The 13,827-nt window shown below is 63.8% G+C and overlaps 1 protein-coding gene across 6 annotated transcripts in view; it reads left to right on the top strand.

Annotated features, from left to right (window-relative positions):
* KCNT1 (potassium sodium-activated channel subfamily T member 1) overlaps positions 1 to 11,788 on the top strand; it is a 70,381-nt gene extending 58,593 nt beyond the window's left edge. For 5 of the 6 annotated variants that reach the window (XM_021671432.2, XM_064366097.1, XM_021671433.2 and 2 more), the window contains 8 exons: positions 2,973 to 3,074; positions 3,447 to 3,530; positions 3,681 to 3,809; positions 4,168 to 4,188; positions 4,966 to 5,290; positions 6,814 to 6,876; positions 11,123 to 11,207; positions 11,364 to 11,788. In XM_021671432.2, the coding sequence (XP_021527107.2) occupies positions 2,973 to 3,074; positions 3,447 to 3,530; positions 3,681 to 3,809; positions 4,168 to 4,188; positions 4,966 to 5,290; positions 6,814 to 6,876; positions 11,123 to 11,207; positions 11,364 to 11,484 (930 nt within the window). In that variant the 3' untranslated portion in view covers positions 11,485 to 11,788. Of the gene's footprint in view, positions 1 to 2,972; positions 3,075 to 3,446; positions 3,531 to 3,680; positions 3,810 to 4,167; positions 4,403 to 4,965; positions 5,291 to 6,813; positions 6,877 to 11,122; positions 11,208 to 11,363 lie in introns of those variants that run through there. The other variant, XM_021671434.2, reaches the window with a different exon arrangement.
* The last annotated feature ends 2,039 nt before the right edge of the window (positions 11,789 to 13,827 follow it).

Below are 13,827 nucleotides of genomic sequence, written 5' to 3'. Positions count from 1 at the left end.
GGGACCAGGCCTGGCTGTGTCTAGAAGCCAAGGCCATCTGTCCTGGGATGAGTTGGTCAGAACCCCCATGGGGAGCCCTCAGATCCGTGGTTGTAGAGGTTGGCCAGCAGCTCTTAGTACAAATAACGCACATGGCTGTGCCGTTCCAGACTCCTTCACTGCCCCGGTCACTACACCCGACCTTGAAACGGGTTCATTGTAAGCACTGCCTCCTGGTACTGACAAGGGACCGGGCCTGAGAGGGAAGGGGCCTGCCCTGGGTCACAAGGCGGAGAAAGTGAGCTGGAATTGGCTTTCTGCCCCTGCGGCTCCGTGAAGGGCACCAACCAGGGTCGGCTGTGGAACCCAGGGGCACAGGCACCCAGGGCTGCAGAGGGTACGACCACTGTTGCCATAGCCTTGATGTTTGGCTGACCCCAGCCCACGTCGATCCCGCCTGTTCAGGCCAGGGCAGCACCACCTTGTCCACGTGGGGGCCAGTGCCCGGGCTGCCCTAGGTGGAGAGCAGGGAGGGGGCACGCCGTGTCAGGGAGACTTGGGCCACCTTGGTAAGGAGCAGCGAACCCCAAGCTCACCAGTCTGGGCTGAAGTCCTCGTCGACGGGCTGCTGGGGACTGCGTGGCTGGCGGAGCGTGACGCTGTGGAGGGCCCACGGAGCCAGGCCAGGCCTGACCACCGACACCAGCAGAGGACACACACTGGCACTCCCTGTGACACGGACACAGCTTTGTCCCATCTGAACCCGATGGAGAGTGAAAGTGGGTTCCAGCCAGCCGTGGACTGAGAGCCTATGGAGACCCTGGAGTCAGTTCTGCCCGCCCGAGAGAGGTGGGAGGATGCCAGGCTGGACCGGCCCCCAGGCCCACAGGGGCTCCTGCCTCCGAGATGCCAGCCTGAGGCGTAGGGGTCAGGTGGTCTCGCCACAGGAGGGGGCTCTGTCTGCACTGCCCGCTGCCTGAGCCCACCCTGCCCAGCATTGGGAGCACCTGGCCCCGGTCCCTAGCACAGCTGGCAGAGGGATGCTCTCTGCAGCTCAAACCCCAGGAGGGGAGGAAGTTTGCCTCTGCGGTCCCAGCGTGCTGGGATTCTGTGTTCAGGTGCCATGCCACTCCCCAGTGCTGGAAGGACTCTCTGGGTCTGGAAGACCGAGTCTGCCCAGTGTGGACAGGGATGTGGCGTGGGGTTGAGGCAGCTGGCCCGACATGGCTCCTTCAGCCTCCGCCTCACACCTCTCTCTCCCATGAAGCAGCTTGAAGGTTGGGTCAGCAAGCACTCTCCTGCCCCCCTTCCTGCCAGGCAGACATCACCAATCACCTACCCTCCACCCTGGCGTGGGACCCCAGCTCCTTCCCCAGCTTCGCCTCCACCAGGGCCCAATGCTGCCAGGGTGGGGGCAGCCAGCTCTCCATCTCAGGACACTGAACAGTCCTGGGTCCTGGTCATGTGATTCCGTGGCGATTGCATGACAGGGACCACCAGGGAGAGGTCAGGACATCAGCAAATCCCCCAGAGCAGCCATGGTCTCCTCTGGACTGACGTGGTGCTGGGGTCCATGTGGAACAGACGCCCTGGGCCCTGGGCAGGGTCAGGCACGTACAGAGACCTGGGCCAAGGGAGGAGAGTCACCGTGGACCACCTGAGCCATCGCCCTCTGGAGATGCTGGGATCCACCTCCCTGGCACGCGAGGAGCCTGTAGAGGGCACCAGGGGCAATGTCTTCCCCAGCCTGGGTGGCCTTGGCCCCGGCTCCCCTGTGGGACTCCCTCCCGTGGGTCTCTCTGACAGGCCAGCACACAGTGACCTGCTTCCAATGGGGGGCACCTGTGGCAGCTCTAGACCCTTTTTTTTTTTTGAGATGGAGTCTCACTCTGTCACCAGGCTGGAGTGCAGTGGCGCAGTCTCGGCTCACTGCAACCTCCGCCTCCCGGGTTCAAGAGAGTCTCCTGCCTCAGCCTCCCAAGTAGCTGTGATTACAGGTGTACACCACCACACTCAGCTAATTTTTGTATTTTTAGCCGAGACAGGGTTTCACCATCTTGGCCAGGCTGGTCTCCAACGCCTGACCTCAGATGATTCACCCACCTCAGCCTCCCAAAGCGCTGGGATTACAGGTGTGAGCCACCGTGCCCAGCTGAAGAATGGCCCAAGAGATGGCCACGGCTGAGTCCAGAGCCTGAGGACGTACCACCTCACGTGGCAAAAGGGACTCTGCAGATGGGATGAAGTCAAGGGCCTCGAGATGGGAGATCCCCCGGGAGCGTCGGCAGGTTCACGCCGTCAGGGCCCTTCTGGGGAGAGGCTGGAGGGTCCCGGTCCCATGGGGAGAAGCGGCGCAGCCAGCTCAGAAGAGGGAGGAGGAGCCTCGAGCCAAGGCCGGCGCCTCCAGGAGCTGGAAAAGGCACGAGAAGGAGCCCTGCCCGGGCGTGAATCCAGCCAAAGACTCAGTCTAAACTTCCGACTCCAGAACCAGGAGGGAGGAGTCGGGTGTCGATTTAGCTGCTAAGTTTGCGGTCATTTGTTATGGGAGCCCCAGGAAGCTCACAAAGCGGGCCCATTGCGAGCCTGGCGCACGGACGGGGAGGCCAAAGACAGCAGGCAGCCCGATGCTGCTCCTCCTCAGCTAAGGCCACGCGCCCTTGGACACCACTTAGCAAACACCAGGGCAGGAGAGGATTGGCAGGAGGATTCGGAATTTCCGGGTGGCAAGAGCAGGGTGCTCGACCAAGCGCAGCGCCCGGGGCGTCCGCCGGGAATCACCTTCCTCTCGTCATAGCCCCGGCACACTGCTCTCTGGCCCTGAGTGTGTCTGGGAAGATACGGCTGGTTCAGGCCTGGTGTGTGTACACGCAGAGACACACACACACTGCAGACGCCATGCACACATGCACGCGCACACACAGTGCACACAGTCCCTGCTGCGCCACTGCAGGGACCTTGGTACCAGCCCACCTGAGGCCCCTCCTTTCCCACAGAGGGAGCGAGAGAACGGCTCCAACCTGGCCTTCATGTTCCGCCTGCCGTTCGCCGCTGGCCGCGTCTTCAGCATCAGCATGTTGGACACGCTGCTCTACCAGGTCAGCTTGGAGGCGGCAGCAGGAGGGTGGCGCCTGGGTGGGACCCCGTCATGCCCTCAGCTCTGCAGCCTGGTGCCCGTTCTGAGCGATATGCCTCCCTCTGAACCACCTTCCCTGGATTCCAAGGAGGCCTCTGGGCCCTGTCCTTGTCCTGGGGATTTCTGGGCCCTTTTTGACCTGTGGGTGCTTGGCAAGTGACCTTCCTTAGAAAAGGCCTCCCTGTGGGTTACACGGTGCTCAGGGATCTGGGGCCGTGTGTGTGTGTGTGTGTGAGTGTGAGTGAGGTACAGAGGGCCCGTGGCCAGTGGGATGTGGACCTGTGTCCCACGTGGTGCCCACGTGCCTTGCTCTGGCTCCTTCCCTCCCTGACAGTCCTTCGTGAAGGACTACATGATCACCATCACCCGACTGCTGCTGGGCCTGGACACCACGCCGGGCTCCGGCTACCTCTGTGCCGTAAGTGCCCTGCCGGTCTGGGCCAGGCTGGGGGTGTGCTGGGCTGGCCCAAGCCCGTGGGTGGGCACCCACTCCTGATGAAAACAGCCCGGAGGCTCTGGGTGCCGCCACCTGCCCAGGGCTGGCTGGCTCAGGGCTCCTGCACTGCAGATGAAAATCACCGAGGGCGACCTGTGGATCCGCACCTACGGCCGCCTCTTCCAGAAGCTCTGCTCCTCCAGCGCCGAGATCCCTATCGGCATCTACAGGACGGAGAGCCACGTCTTCTCCACCTCGGAGGTTCTGGGCAGCCCGGGGACTGGGACTGGTGGCCCCATTGTCCTGTGTGACTCACACCATCCCCACCTTCGGTGTTGGGAACCTGGGCTAGATCAGCTTTACCATTGCCAGCGGCTCTTTCCGTCTGGCCCGGGCGCCCACGCTTGGTGCTTCCAGCTGGGGCAGCCGTGACCCCAACCGGGGGCAGAGAAGGTCAGGGGAGGCTTGAGGAAGCACATGGGCAGCCCCGTGGCGCAGCCCACACAGCAGCGAGCACCCTGCCAGCCCTAAGCATGTTCCGTGCAGACCACAGGCAGAGGCGGTGTGGGGGGCAAGGGTGCGTCTGCAGGTCCCAGACTGTGCCTGGTTTCCTTTGCAGCCCCACGATCTCAGAGCCCAGGTAAGCAACCCCTCCATATCTGCACAGCCTCTTCCAAACACCAGCGCATCCCAGCTTTGCGGGAGAAGCCTGCCAGGCCCTACCCACCCATGGGGCCCTGGGGAAGCCAAGACAGGAGTGGGTCCCACATGGATGTGTTGGGCCCAGCACGGCTCAGAGAGGGTGCTTGACCGTCACTCCCTTCTGCACTGATGGCGGTGAACTGAGGCCTGGGGTGAGTTGCCTGTGAGTTTGAACACAGGTGCACCCAGCCCTTCTCAGGCCCAGCCCTGGCTCCCCCAGGCCCCACCAAGGCAGGCATCCCCATGGCCATCTGGCCTGACCATCCAGCCTTCAGCCTCCCAGGCTTTTCTGAAGGTGCCGCCCAGATGGGGGGCCCCAGCTCTCCCCAGCACCCCACACTTCTCAGGCCCTTGCACCCCACATCCCACATTCCACCGGCTCCAGACCTCTGAAAGTTTTGTTTGCAAGAGGGACCGTGGCCCATCTGCAGATGGAGAAATTGATGAACAGAGCGGGTGGATCCCCAGGGCAAGGCCAGGATGTGCTGGGGTCCAGATGGGTCCCCAGCCGGAACCGCAGACATAAGGGCCCAGAGAGGTGAAGGGAGCTGGTGAATCCCATAAGCAGGCCCGGGACAGGGCGGGTAGGAACCCTCGGACCAGGCACGTTCTCCCCAGAGGAGGAAGGTACATGCACCCCTGGGGGCTGTCATCCTCTTCCCGACACCCCCAGCTGCCCCCACTCAGGCCCCCACGCCCCTCCCCGCCTGCCCAGTCCCAGGTCTCAGTGAACATGGAGGACTGTGAAGACACGCGGGAAGCGAAGGGGCCCTGGGGCGCGCGCGCTGGCACCGGAGGCAGCTCCCATGGCCGCCACATGGGCGGCGGCGACCCCGCGGAGCACCCGCTGCTGCGGCGCAAGAGCCTGCAGTGGGCGCGGAGGCTGAGCCGCAGGGGACCCAAGCAGGCGGGCCGGGCGGCGGCCGCGGAGTGGATCAGCCAGCAGCGCCTCAGCCTGTACCGGCGCTCCGAGCGCCAGGAGCTCTCCGAGCTGGTGAAGAACCGCATGAAGCACCTGGGGCTGCCCACCACCGGCTACGGTAAGGATGCCCGGCCCGGGTGCGGGTGGAACGGACGGACGGGGCCAGGGTCGGGCCACAGCCAGGAACAGTCAGCCGTGGCATCCCGGGGCCGGGCCGTCCTCCTGTCTGTCCGTCGACCTTTCGGGCCGCACTCTGCCTGCCCCTCCTGGGGGGCCAGCTGTGGGCACCGCCACCACCACGGCCCCAGCAGAGACCCTGTGCAGAGGAGGGTGGAGGAGGGGTGTGGCCACAGCCCACCCCGGTGCTGGGAAGCACAGGACCCTGCAGCAGCCTTGGTGCTGAGCCCCGTGGGGAGGCGCTCACTCCCACTGCCCTGGGGCCTCAGTTTCCCTCTCTACTACATGGGAGCTGGCTGAGCCCTTCAGGGGAGGCAGCTGTTGGGTGCAGAGGGCCAGGCTGGGCTCCCCAAGTCAAGAGTGTCAGTGACGGGGCAGCCGGCTGCAGCCAGTCCTGCTGGACATCGAATACCAGGGCCCCTGAGTTCTCGCAGAGGTCAAGACTGTGGTGGGAGCCCCCAGCCTTCTCAGCAGTCAGTGTGGAGGGGACCTTGTCTTTGAGGGGACAGCTGGGGGAATGGCCCATGCCAGGACACGCCTCCATCCACCATGGCCTGCTGCCAGTCCCACAGCACATCCCCCCACCTGCTGCTCAGGGAGCCCGGCTTGTGTCTCCAGCAGCAGATCTGTGCAGCCCCTCTCTCTGCGCCTTGTGGTGGGAAATGTGCTTGGGCCCCAGGTGCCCTGCCTGCATGGAGGGAAGCTCATCCCCTCCCTCACTCTAGAGATGCTACCTCTGTTGATTAGACCACAGGCCCCAGCTCCCCTACACTGGGCTGCTCCCCAGTGACGCCCACCCTTGGGCTGCATCAAGGCTTTGCCTTCTCTTTGGTTCTATCATCTCAGGACCTGCCCAGTGCTTAGGGCTGCCTCTGTCCTGTTGGGGTGCTAGGTCTCCCAACCCTGCTTCCTGCATCTGTCACCTGGGTCAGGGGCCTTGACTCCCCCGAGCAGAGTCCAGAGCTCAGAGCTGGCCCAGGAGCTGCCCACGGGTCACTGGGCTGGACTGTCTCTGCCCGAAGGAGACTCAGAGGCCAGGGTTTGGGGAACAGATGGCCCATGAAGACCCTTCCCGGCCCCAGCCCTGTGTGTGTTGTGGAAGGCGTCCCCATGTCCCCTCCTTGAAGCTTCCCTCCGTCCCCAAAGTGTCTCTGTCCCAGGAGGGGCTTCATGCCCTCGGGCTGAGAGGGGTGCCCGGCATTCGCATTCATGTTCCCCTGTGACTTGGGAGAGGATGATCCAGCCCGGTCCGGCCGCCCCCAGAGCTTGGCAAGGGAGGAGCAACTGCCTTTCTGGTGACCGACTCGCTTCCGGTGGCCAGCACCGGCTGCAGGTCCTGGGGTGGCCGGCCGCCCACGCAGCTGCCCCCGCACCCGCCCGCTGTGCCGGCCACCCGTGCCTCGCTTGCTGACACTCTGTCTCTCTCTCTGTTTCTGTCTGTGCCTCTTTCTGTGTGTTCTGTAGAGGACGTAGCAAATTTAACAGCCAGTGATGTCATGAATCGGGTAAACCTGGGATATTTGCAAGGTAATTCTGCTCTGGCGGGCTCCGCACTGCGCCACGGGGCTCGCCAACCCTTCGCCACTGGCAGCCTTCCGCGCCGTCCCAGCCAGGCAGGTGCACAGGAGCTGTGAGAGCAGGTCCCAGCTGTCAGCCCAGGTAGCCCTGTGGGGCGAGGCCTCACACATCCAGAGTGTCCCCTGGCTGGGTGCTGAGGACAGGCTCAGGTCTGGGGCTCATGCTGGTCAGGGCGCTGCTGGCCATCAGGCAGGGTGGAGAGTGCCCAGCTCGGGGCTCACCCACTGGTGCTGCTGCTTTGCTGTTTAAGATGAACCCCGATGGGAACAGTGGGCCACCTGGCCTATAGCCAGCCCCTCCCTGTGGCCGGCCCCATGAGAGGTCTGAGGACCCTGAGCCTCCCTGCTCTTGGGAAGCACCCAGATGGCCCCAAGTCAGGGCCTCAGGAGGGGCTCGGTGAAGCCTGGGCTGGACGCAGGGTGGGGATTCCAAGCCACGGGGAGGGAGCAGGCTCTGTGGCTGCCCCGTCCGGGTGGATGGTGACCTCTGTCCTCCAGCTGGGGCTCCATGAGGGGATTCCTCCGCTCGGCTGGGGCAGAGCCGGTCCACACCCTGTTCTGGGTGCTCAGAACCCCATCAGTGCTCAGAGCAGTCTGGGCCGCTCCCAGGGGGTCCTGGCAGCCTCAGGGGAACTCAGAGCTTGCACCTTCTGCCACCCCTCCCTACAGGGTAACCTGGGAGCTTGAAGGGCCTCCTGTGCCCAGGCAGGTATTAGCTCAGGAGGGACGTGTTTGCCAGGATGGCCGTGCATGCAGCTGGAGGCAGGCCCAGGCCCGGGGCGGCCACGGAAGTAAAGCGCCAGCCTCTCCCGGGCCTGCTTTTCCCTGTGTTGGAGCTCAGGGAAGTCCCTGGCTCTGCCGGGCACCGTGGGGCTCGGATGCACAGCTGGCGGCATTCATGAGCGGATGCTCCGTCCCCCGCTGCTCCCCACGCCCGCACTGCGGCTCCCGCTGCACTCCAGGGCAGGCGAAGCCACAGCGGGCTTGGGGCGGAGGCTCACAGGACCCATTGGGCGGGCATTTCCTGAGCTCAGCCTACGTGCCCGGCAGGGTGAGGGTGCCGGGGCTAGGGGGCTGCACCCCCGTGTTTGGATTCAAGCGGAGCCTAGGCCAGGGCACAGAACAGGGAGAGTCACACTCTGTGGGGGAGGATGGGCAGCATTGGGGCCCTCCAGCATGCAGCCCCCGTCCCACACACAATGGGAGGAGCCAGCCCAGCCCTGATACGCGCATAAACACCTCTTTGCACCTTCCTCATGGCCGCCCTGGGGGAGGCCCTAGTTACCCCATTTATAGAGAAGGAAACTGAGGCTCGGGTCGGGTAGCTCTGGCCCAGTGTGGGGGATTCAAGCAGGAATGACTGTGGATGCCAGTGGCCACGGGGTCTGGAAGCTCTGGGACCTGCAGGGTTAGGATGGGGTCTGGGAGGGAGAGCTCACACTGAGGCCTGGAGTGAGGGTCTGGCTGGAGAAGTCAGGTAGCCCTGGGGACCAGGAGTGAGGTGGCCCTGCTCCAGGACATTCTCCAGAAGAGCCTAAGCCAGCCCCAGGCACACCTGCTGCCTGCCTTTACCCAGCACAGTGGACACTCAAAGCTAGACCTCTGTGCCCATCCTGGGCAGCCAGGGCCAGTGCCACGTGACTGACCACAACCTAGCCCCTAGCACTGCAGCTGGGGCCCGGTGTCCCCACCCCCCGCCCCGCCCAGCCCAGCCCAGCTCAGCCCAGCTACGAGCTCTACTTACCTCAGAAGCCTGTGGTCCCGGCGCCCTAGGGGGAGAAGCTGGGGCCTGGGGGCCGGTCTGTGCCTGCTGGAGTGAAACGAGCTGGTGGCCCCTTGTTCTCAGTGTCCCACTGGGTGCTCATCATGAAGCCAGTCAGGCAGCTCTGGCGGGGTGGAGGGGGCAGGGTCCCAAGAACCTACAAGAGCCACCTGCCCCACCCGCTGCTGCCCCCTTCCTGTGCCATCTGCCATACGGCCACCCCAGAGGTGTGTGCAGGCACCCGGGTGTGGTGGGGGGGGTGTGCCTCCCTGCACAGCCCCAGCATGAGGCCCCCAGGCCTCCACCAAAGGCCTGGGGAAGTCCCTGTCCTGGGCTTTGGGTAAAGAGCAAGACGGCTGTGAGGGGCAGGTGTCGGGCCGCCCCGTCCCCCAGGTGTGGACACAGGAGCTGGCACCAAGTGACCCGCCGCAGGGTGTGAAAGGCCCAGTCGGCCCCCAAGTCCGAGCCTATGCGCCCCCCTCCTAGGCAGCAGCTTTGCTCACAGTGGGAGGTCCGAAGCCCCCCGCCTGGCTGGGCAGCCAGCAGCCTCCCGACTTTTCCCTTCTCAGGGGCCATAGTGGGGCTGTCCCAAGGGGAGAGGACGGGCAGAGAGAAGGGTATGGCAGCAGCCAGGATGGAGGCCGCCCAGGGCAAGGATCCCTGGGGTTCCCTTGTCCTGGGTCACCTTTGTTCTCTGTCTGTGGAGCCTGGAACAGGAGACAGGAGATTCCCTTAGACACCAACAGATGGGTAAACAGAGGCCAGAGGCCCTTCCTTCTCGGCCAGTGAACCCAGGGCTGCTGCTGGGATGCTGGCCTCTCCCTGTGCTTGGCAGCCTGCCCTGCCGGCCACACAGAGACTGAGATGACGGGGGCATGTTTCTCCAGAACTGTCCTCACCCCGTGAGCCGGACGCCAGGTTGTCTCCCACGAGAGGCAGGGGCCATGTTCTAGGAGGGGGTATGCCCTGAGCTGATGCCACTCAGGACTTGAGTCCGAAGCAAAGGGCCGAGCACAGGGAGCGGGAGTGGCCGCCCAGGCCCGGGATGGCAGCAGCTGCAAGGGTCCTGCGGGAGGGGCAGGGCTGAGCAGCCTCCAGAGCCCGTGGTGGGTGTGGGGGACAGCGTGCAGGTGTGCGTACAAGTGTGCATACAGGTGTGTGTGCAGGTGTGCATGCAGGTGTATGTACAGGTGTGCATGCAGGTGTGTAGGGGTTTGCAGACAGCATGGGTGTGGGGGGCTGTGGAGATGTGTGCAGATAGACACAAATGTGTGTGGCATACAGAGGTGAAGATGGTGTGTATGCAGGGCATGTGGGTGTGTACACAGGTGCGTGTGCAGGGCATGCAGGTGTGTACGCAGGTGCGTGTGCAGGGCATGCGGGTGTGTACGCAGGTGCGTGTGCAGGGCATGCGGGTGTGTACGCAGGTGCGTGTGCAGGGCATGCGGGTGTGTACGCAGGTGCGTGTGCAGGGCATGCGGGTGTGTACGCAGGTGTGCGTGCAGGTGTATGTACAGGTATGCATGCAGGTGTGTAGGGGTTTGCAGACAGCATGGGTGTGGGGGGCTGTGGAGATGTGTGCAGATAGACACAAATGTGTGTGGCATACAGAGGTGAAGATGGTGTGTATGCAGGGCATGCGGGTGCGTACACAGGCGCGTGTGCAGGGCATGCGGGTGCGTACACAGGCGCGTGTGCAGGGCATGCGGGTGCGTACACAGGCGCGTGTGCAGGGCATGCGGGTGCGTACACAGGTGCGTGTGCAGGGCATGTGGGTGTGTAGTTCTTTGTGGGCGAATGTGCAGGTGGAGATGGGGTGTGTGCAGCTGTCAGGTATGTGTATGGGGTTTGGGGCATGTAGTTCTGTGTGGGTGTATCCAGGTGTGTGCAGGGTGTGTGCAGCTGTCAGGTGTGTGTATAGGGGGTTGGGGCATGTAGTTCTGTGTGGGCGTATCCAGGTGTGTGCAGGGTGTGTGCAGCTGTCAGATATGTGTATGGGGGTTGGGCCTTGTAGTTCTGTGTGGGCATATTCAAGTGTGTGCAGGTGGAGATGAAGGGGTGTGTGCGAGGTGAATGGTGAACATACACCTGCCAGTGTGTGCTAGTGTGTGACATATGTGGCAGGTGTGTGCGGGTATGCTCAGTGGCTCTGCTCAGAGCCACCCCTTTGCGGCAATGCCACCTGGCACCGGAGGGGGGTATGGGTCAGAGCTGGCTCCCGGCTGCCCTCGTGGCTGCACCCTGCCATGTGGGGATGGGTTGGGGACAGGTGTCGGTCGGGCCCTGGCTGGGCTCACCAGGATGAGGCGCTGGAGCAGAGCACTCGGGAATGCCGGAAAGACCTCTCATCCTGGAGCCCCCACGCCTCCAGGCCCCTGCAGAGCTGGGAGGGGCAGGGCTGGGGGTGACATTTGCCCGGCTGTGTCCTTTGCAGATGAGATGAACGACCACCAGAACACCCTCTCCTACGTCCTCATCAACCCTCCGCCCGACACGAGGCTGGAGCCCAATGACATTGTGTAAGTAGCACCTGCAGGCTGTGTGCAGAGGCCCTGAGCGCCACGTGGGCGCTGGGGAGGCGGGGCCGCAGGCACCACAGGAGGGCGGCTCAGAAGAGGGCTGGGCAGGGCTGCCCAGACCACATCCCCTCCAGGGTCCCCTCTGCCCTCCCGCAGCTATCTCATCCGCTCCGACCCCCTGGCTCATGTGGCCAGCAGCTCCCAGAGCCAGAAGAGCAGCTGCAGCCACAAGCTGTCATCCTGCAACCCTGAGACGCGCGACGAGACCCAGCTCTGATCCAGCCCGCCACGGAGCTCAGGCTGCCAGCCGGGGGAGTTGTGCCCTGCCCAGGGTCCTCAGGAAGGACGTGGAGGAGCGAGTGAGGACACGGTGGCACTCGGGTGACCCTGGGATGCCACACTCTGCTCACGTGGCTCCCGGAACTCCACCCAGAAAGGCGGCCCTCATGCTGTTGGGGGAGGACCAGCTTACCTCTGGGCACCTGCAGGCTGGTGGGGAGAGTTTTTTAACCTATTTTTACAAATCGATGAGTCCACGTCTCTTTACACAGATGTACCGCAACTCGTGACCAGGGCCGGCTGGGAGGGCAGTGCAGGGACTGGACACCCTGCAGGGCAGAGGCCAGGCTGTGTTAGAGGGTGGGGCTGGGGTGCGTGGGGACGGGGAGAGAACCCGGAACCCAGGAGCCCCACGTGGGCCACAGCCAGCTCCGAGCCGGCCTGAGCGTTCACGGCCAAGCAACTTCGCTTCCTGCCAGCCATGGCCTGGGGGCCAGCATGCTGGTCTCCACTCTGTGGGCCAGGCGAGGGGCCCTCTGCTGTTTGCCGTCCTGAGCCCCTTCTGGAAGTTAGAAGCCGCGAAGGGCCCAGGGAAGCCGGGCATGTGTGAGGGGTGCGTCCCCAGGTCCCCAGACCGCCCTGCTGCCATTGACCTTTCTGAAGAGAAGCAGGAGAGCCGTTTCCTCTACTTCGCACTGAACTTCTCCAGCTTCGGCGTCTGGGGGACGTTGGGCGCACAGATGGTGCATTTCCATGGACCATTTTACACCCTTTTAAAGCAAAGCCTCATTTTCTAAACCCCGACCTGTGAAGCACAATTAAGCCTCCGGGCTGGGCCGTGTGGACGGAGGAGCTCAGTAAGGCGAATCCCGGCGGCGCTGTCAGCAGGAGCTGCCCTGCGTCCTTTGCTGCTGGGTCCTTTGCTGCTGGGTCCTTACTGATTTGTGTGGTCAGTGCCGGGACCGTCTATTAAACAGATGCATTCTGGAAGCACGAAGTTATAAGTTGTCTCGCTCATGGTTCCAAGCTCTCACCCCTCCCAGCCACCCCATTTTAGGGTTAGAAACAGCTGCTGGGGTCCCCCACCCCCACCTCACAGGCAAGCCCCCGTCCCCCAGCTAGGCCAGGACAGTCCTTCCCAAAATCGGGACCCAAATTGTATTTAGCCATTGGTGACTGGATCCTTGTAGCCAGGAAAGCCGCCTGGTGGTGGAGGTCCCAGAGTCCAGGAGGGCTCTCTGGTGAGCTGCCCATCACCTTCACCTCTGTAGCCAGGCGTGGCCCTGGCATTGGCACAGAGACCCCAGGCTGTGCCCGCAGTGGCACAGAACTCCTGAGGCCAGCGGCTACTAGGGCTCCCCTACACGGGGTGTCAGGGCTGCCCCAGGTGGGGAATGTGCGCGTGCCTCACCGTGTTCATTTCACGGCACCCCAAGAGGCTGAGGAAGACGGACCAAAAGGCCAAGGCGCAGCCCCTCCCTGGTGTCAGGGCAGAAAACACCGCAGCTGCTGGAGAGGCTGGTCTGGCCACACAACTAGCTAGCCCCTCACTCCCGGCCTTCCGGGACCCCTCCGCTCAGAAGGCGCCCACTAGCCCTCGGTGAGGGACAGAGCCGGACGTGGGTGGTCACAAAGAGGCTGTGTGGATTCAGGGGGCACAAAGTCCCAGGACCTTGATGGAGTGGCAAGGGCCTGTCCCAGCAGGGCTGTGGCCTGTCAGGCCCCTGGGATCCAAGAGCATGCCCTTCCCTGCAGTCCCCCTGCAGCAGGCAGGCCCAAGCCTGCCCCACCTGGGCGGCCTCTCATGTCACCCAAACCCTAGCCCCCAGGAGAGGGAGGCTGCAAGTGCCTGTAGGAAGGGGAGGGGAAGGGGGAGAAAAGCCACCCTGGTTGCGGGGACAGGAGGGTTACCTTGAGCTCCATCCGGGTGGGCTGCAGCCTCCCCTCCAGCCGCACACTGGGAAGAGCTGGCCTCTAGGAGGCACCGGGGGCAGTCACGTGATTTGTTGGGGATTGACTTACGATGTGGATGGTGTCCCTAGAGTCCCTTATGGTCCCTCCACCTCCGTGAGGCATCTTCACCTTTGAGCCTCTCTCCAAGGGTGAGTGGAGTCCCCCAAAGAGGGTGGGGGCTTGCTGCCCAGGAGAGGCTGGGTGGGCACCTTTGGGCCTCTGTAAACACGCGAGGTCCGTTCCCTCCTGCACATCTGCTGCCGTGGCACCATTCGCATAATCTCCAGTAGCGAGGTCACTTCCGGTCCAGCCCTGGACATCCGAGGGGGAGGCGGGCATTCCCTGCACCTTCACTAACCACAGAGGATGCCAGGCCCTGGGCCCCCTG

The sequence above is a fragment of the Aotus nancymaae genome, unplaced genomic scaffold, assembly GCF_030222135.1.
Source record: "Aotus nancymaae isolate 86718 unplaced genomic scaffold, 86718_ANA_hifiasm-v0.15.2.pri h1tg000063l, whole genome shotgun sequence".
Classification (NCBI taxonomy): domain Eukaryota; kingdom Metazoa; phylum Chordata; class Mammalia; order Primates; family Aotidae; genus Aotus; species Aotus nancymaae.
Note: the sequence above shows the minus strand (reverse complement) of the source record. Positions and strands in the feature narration are given on the sequence as shown.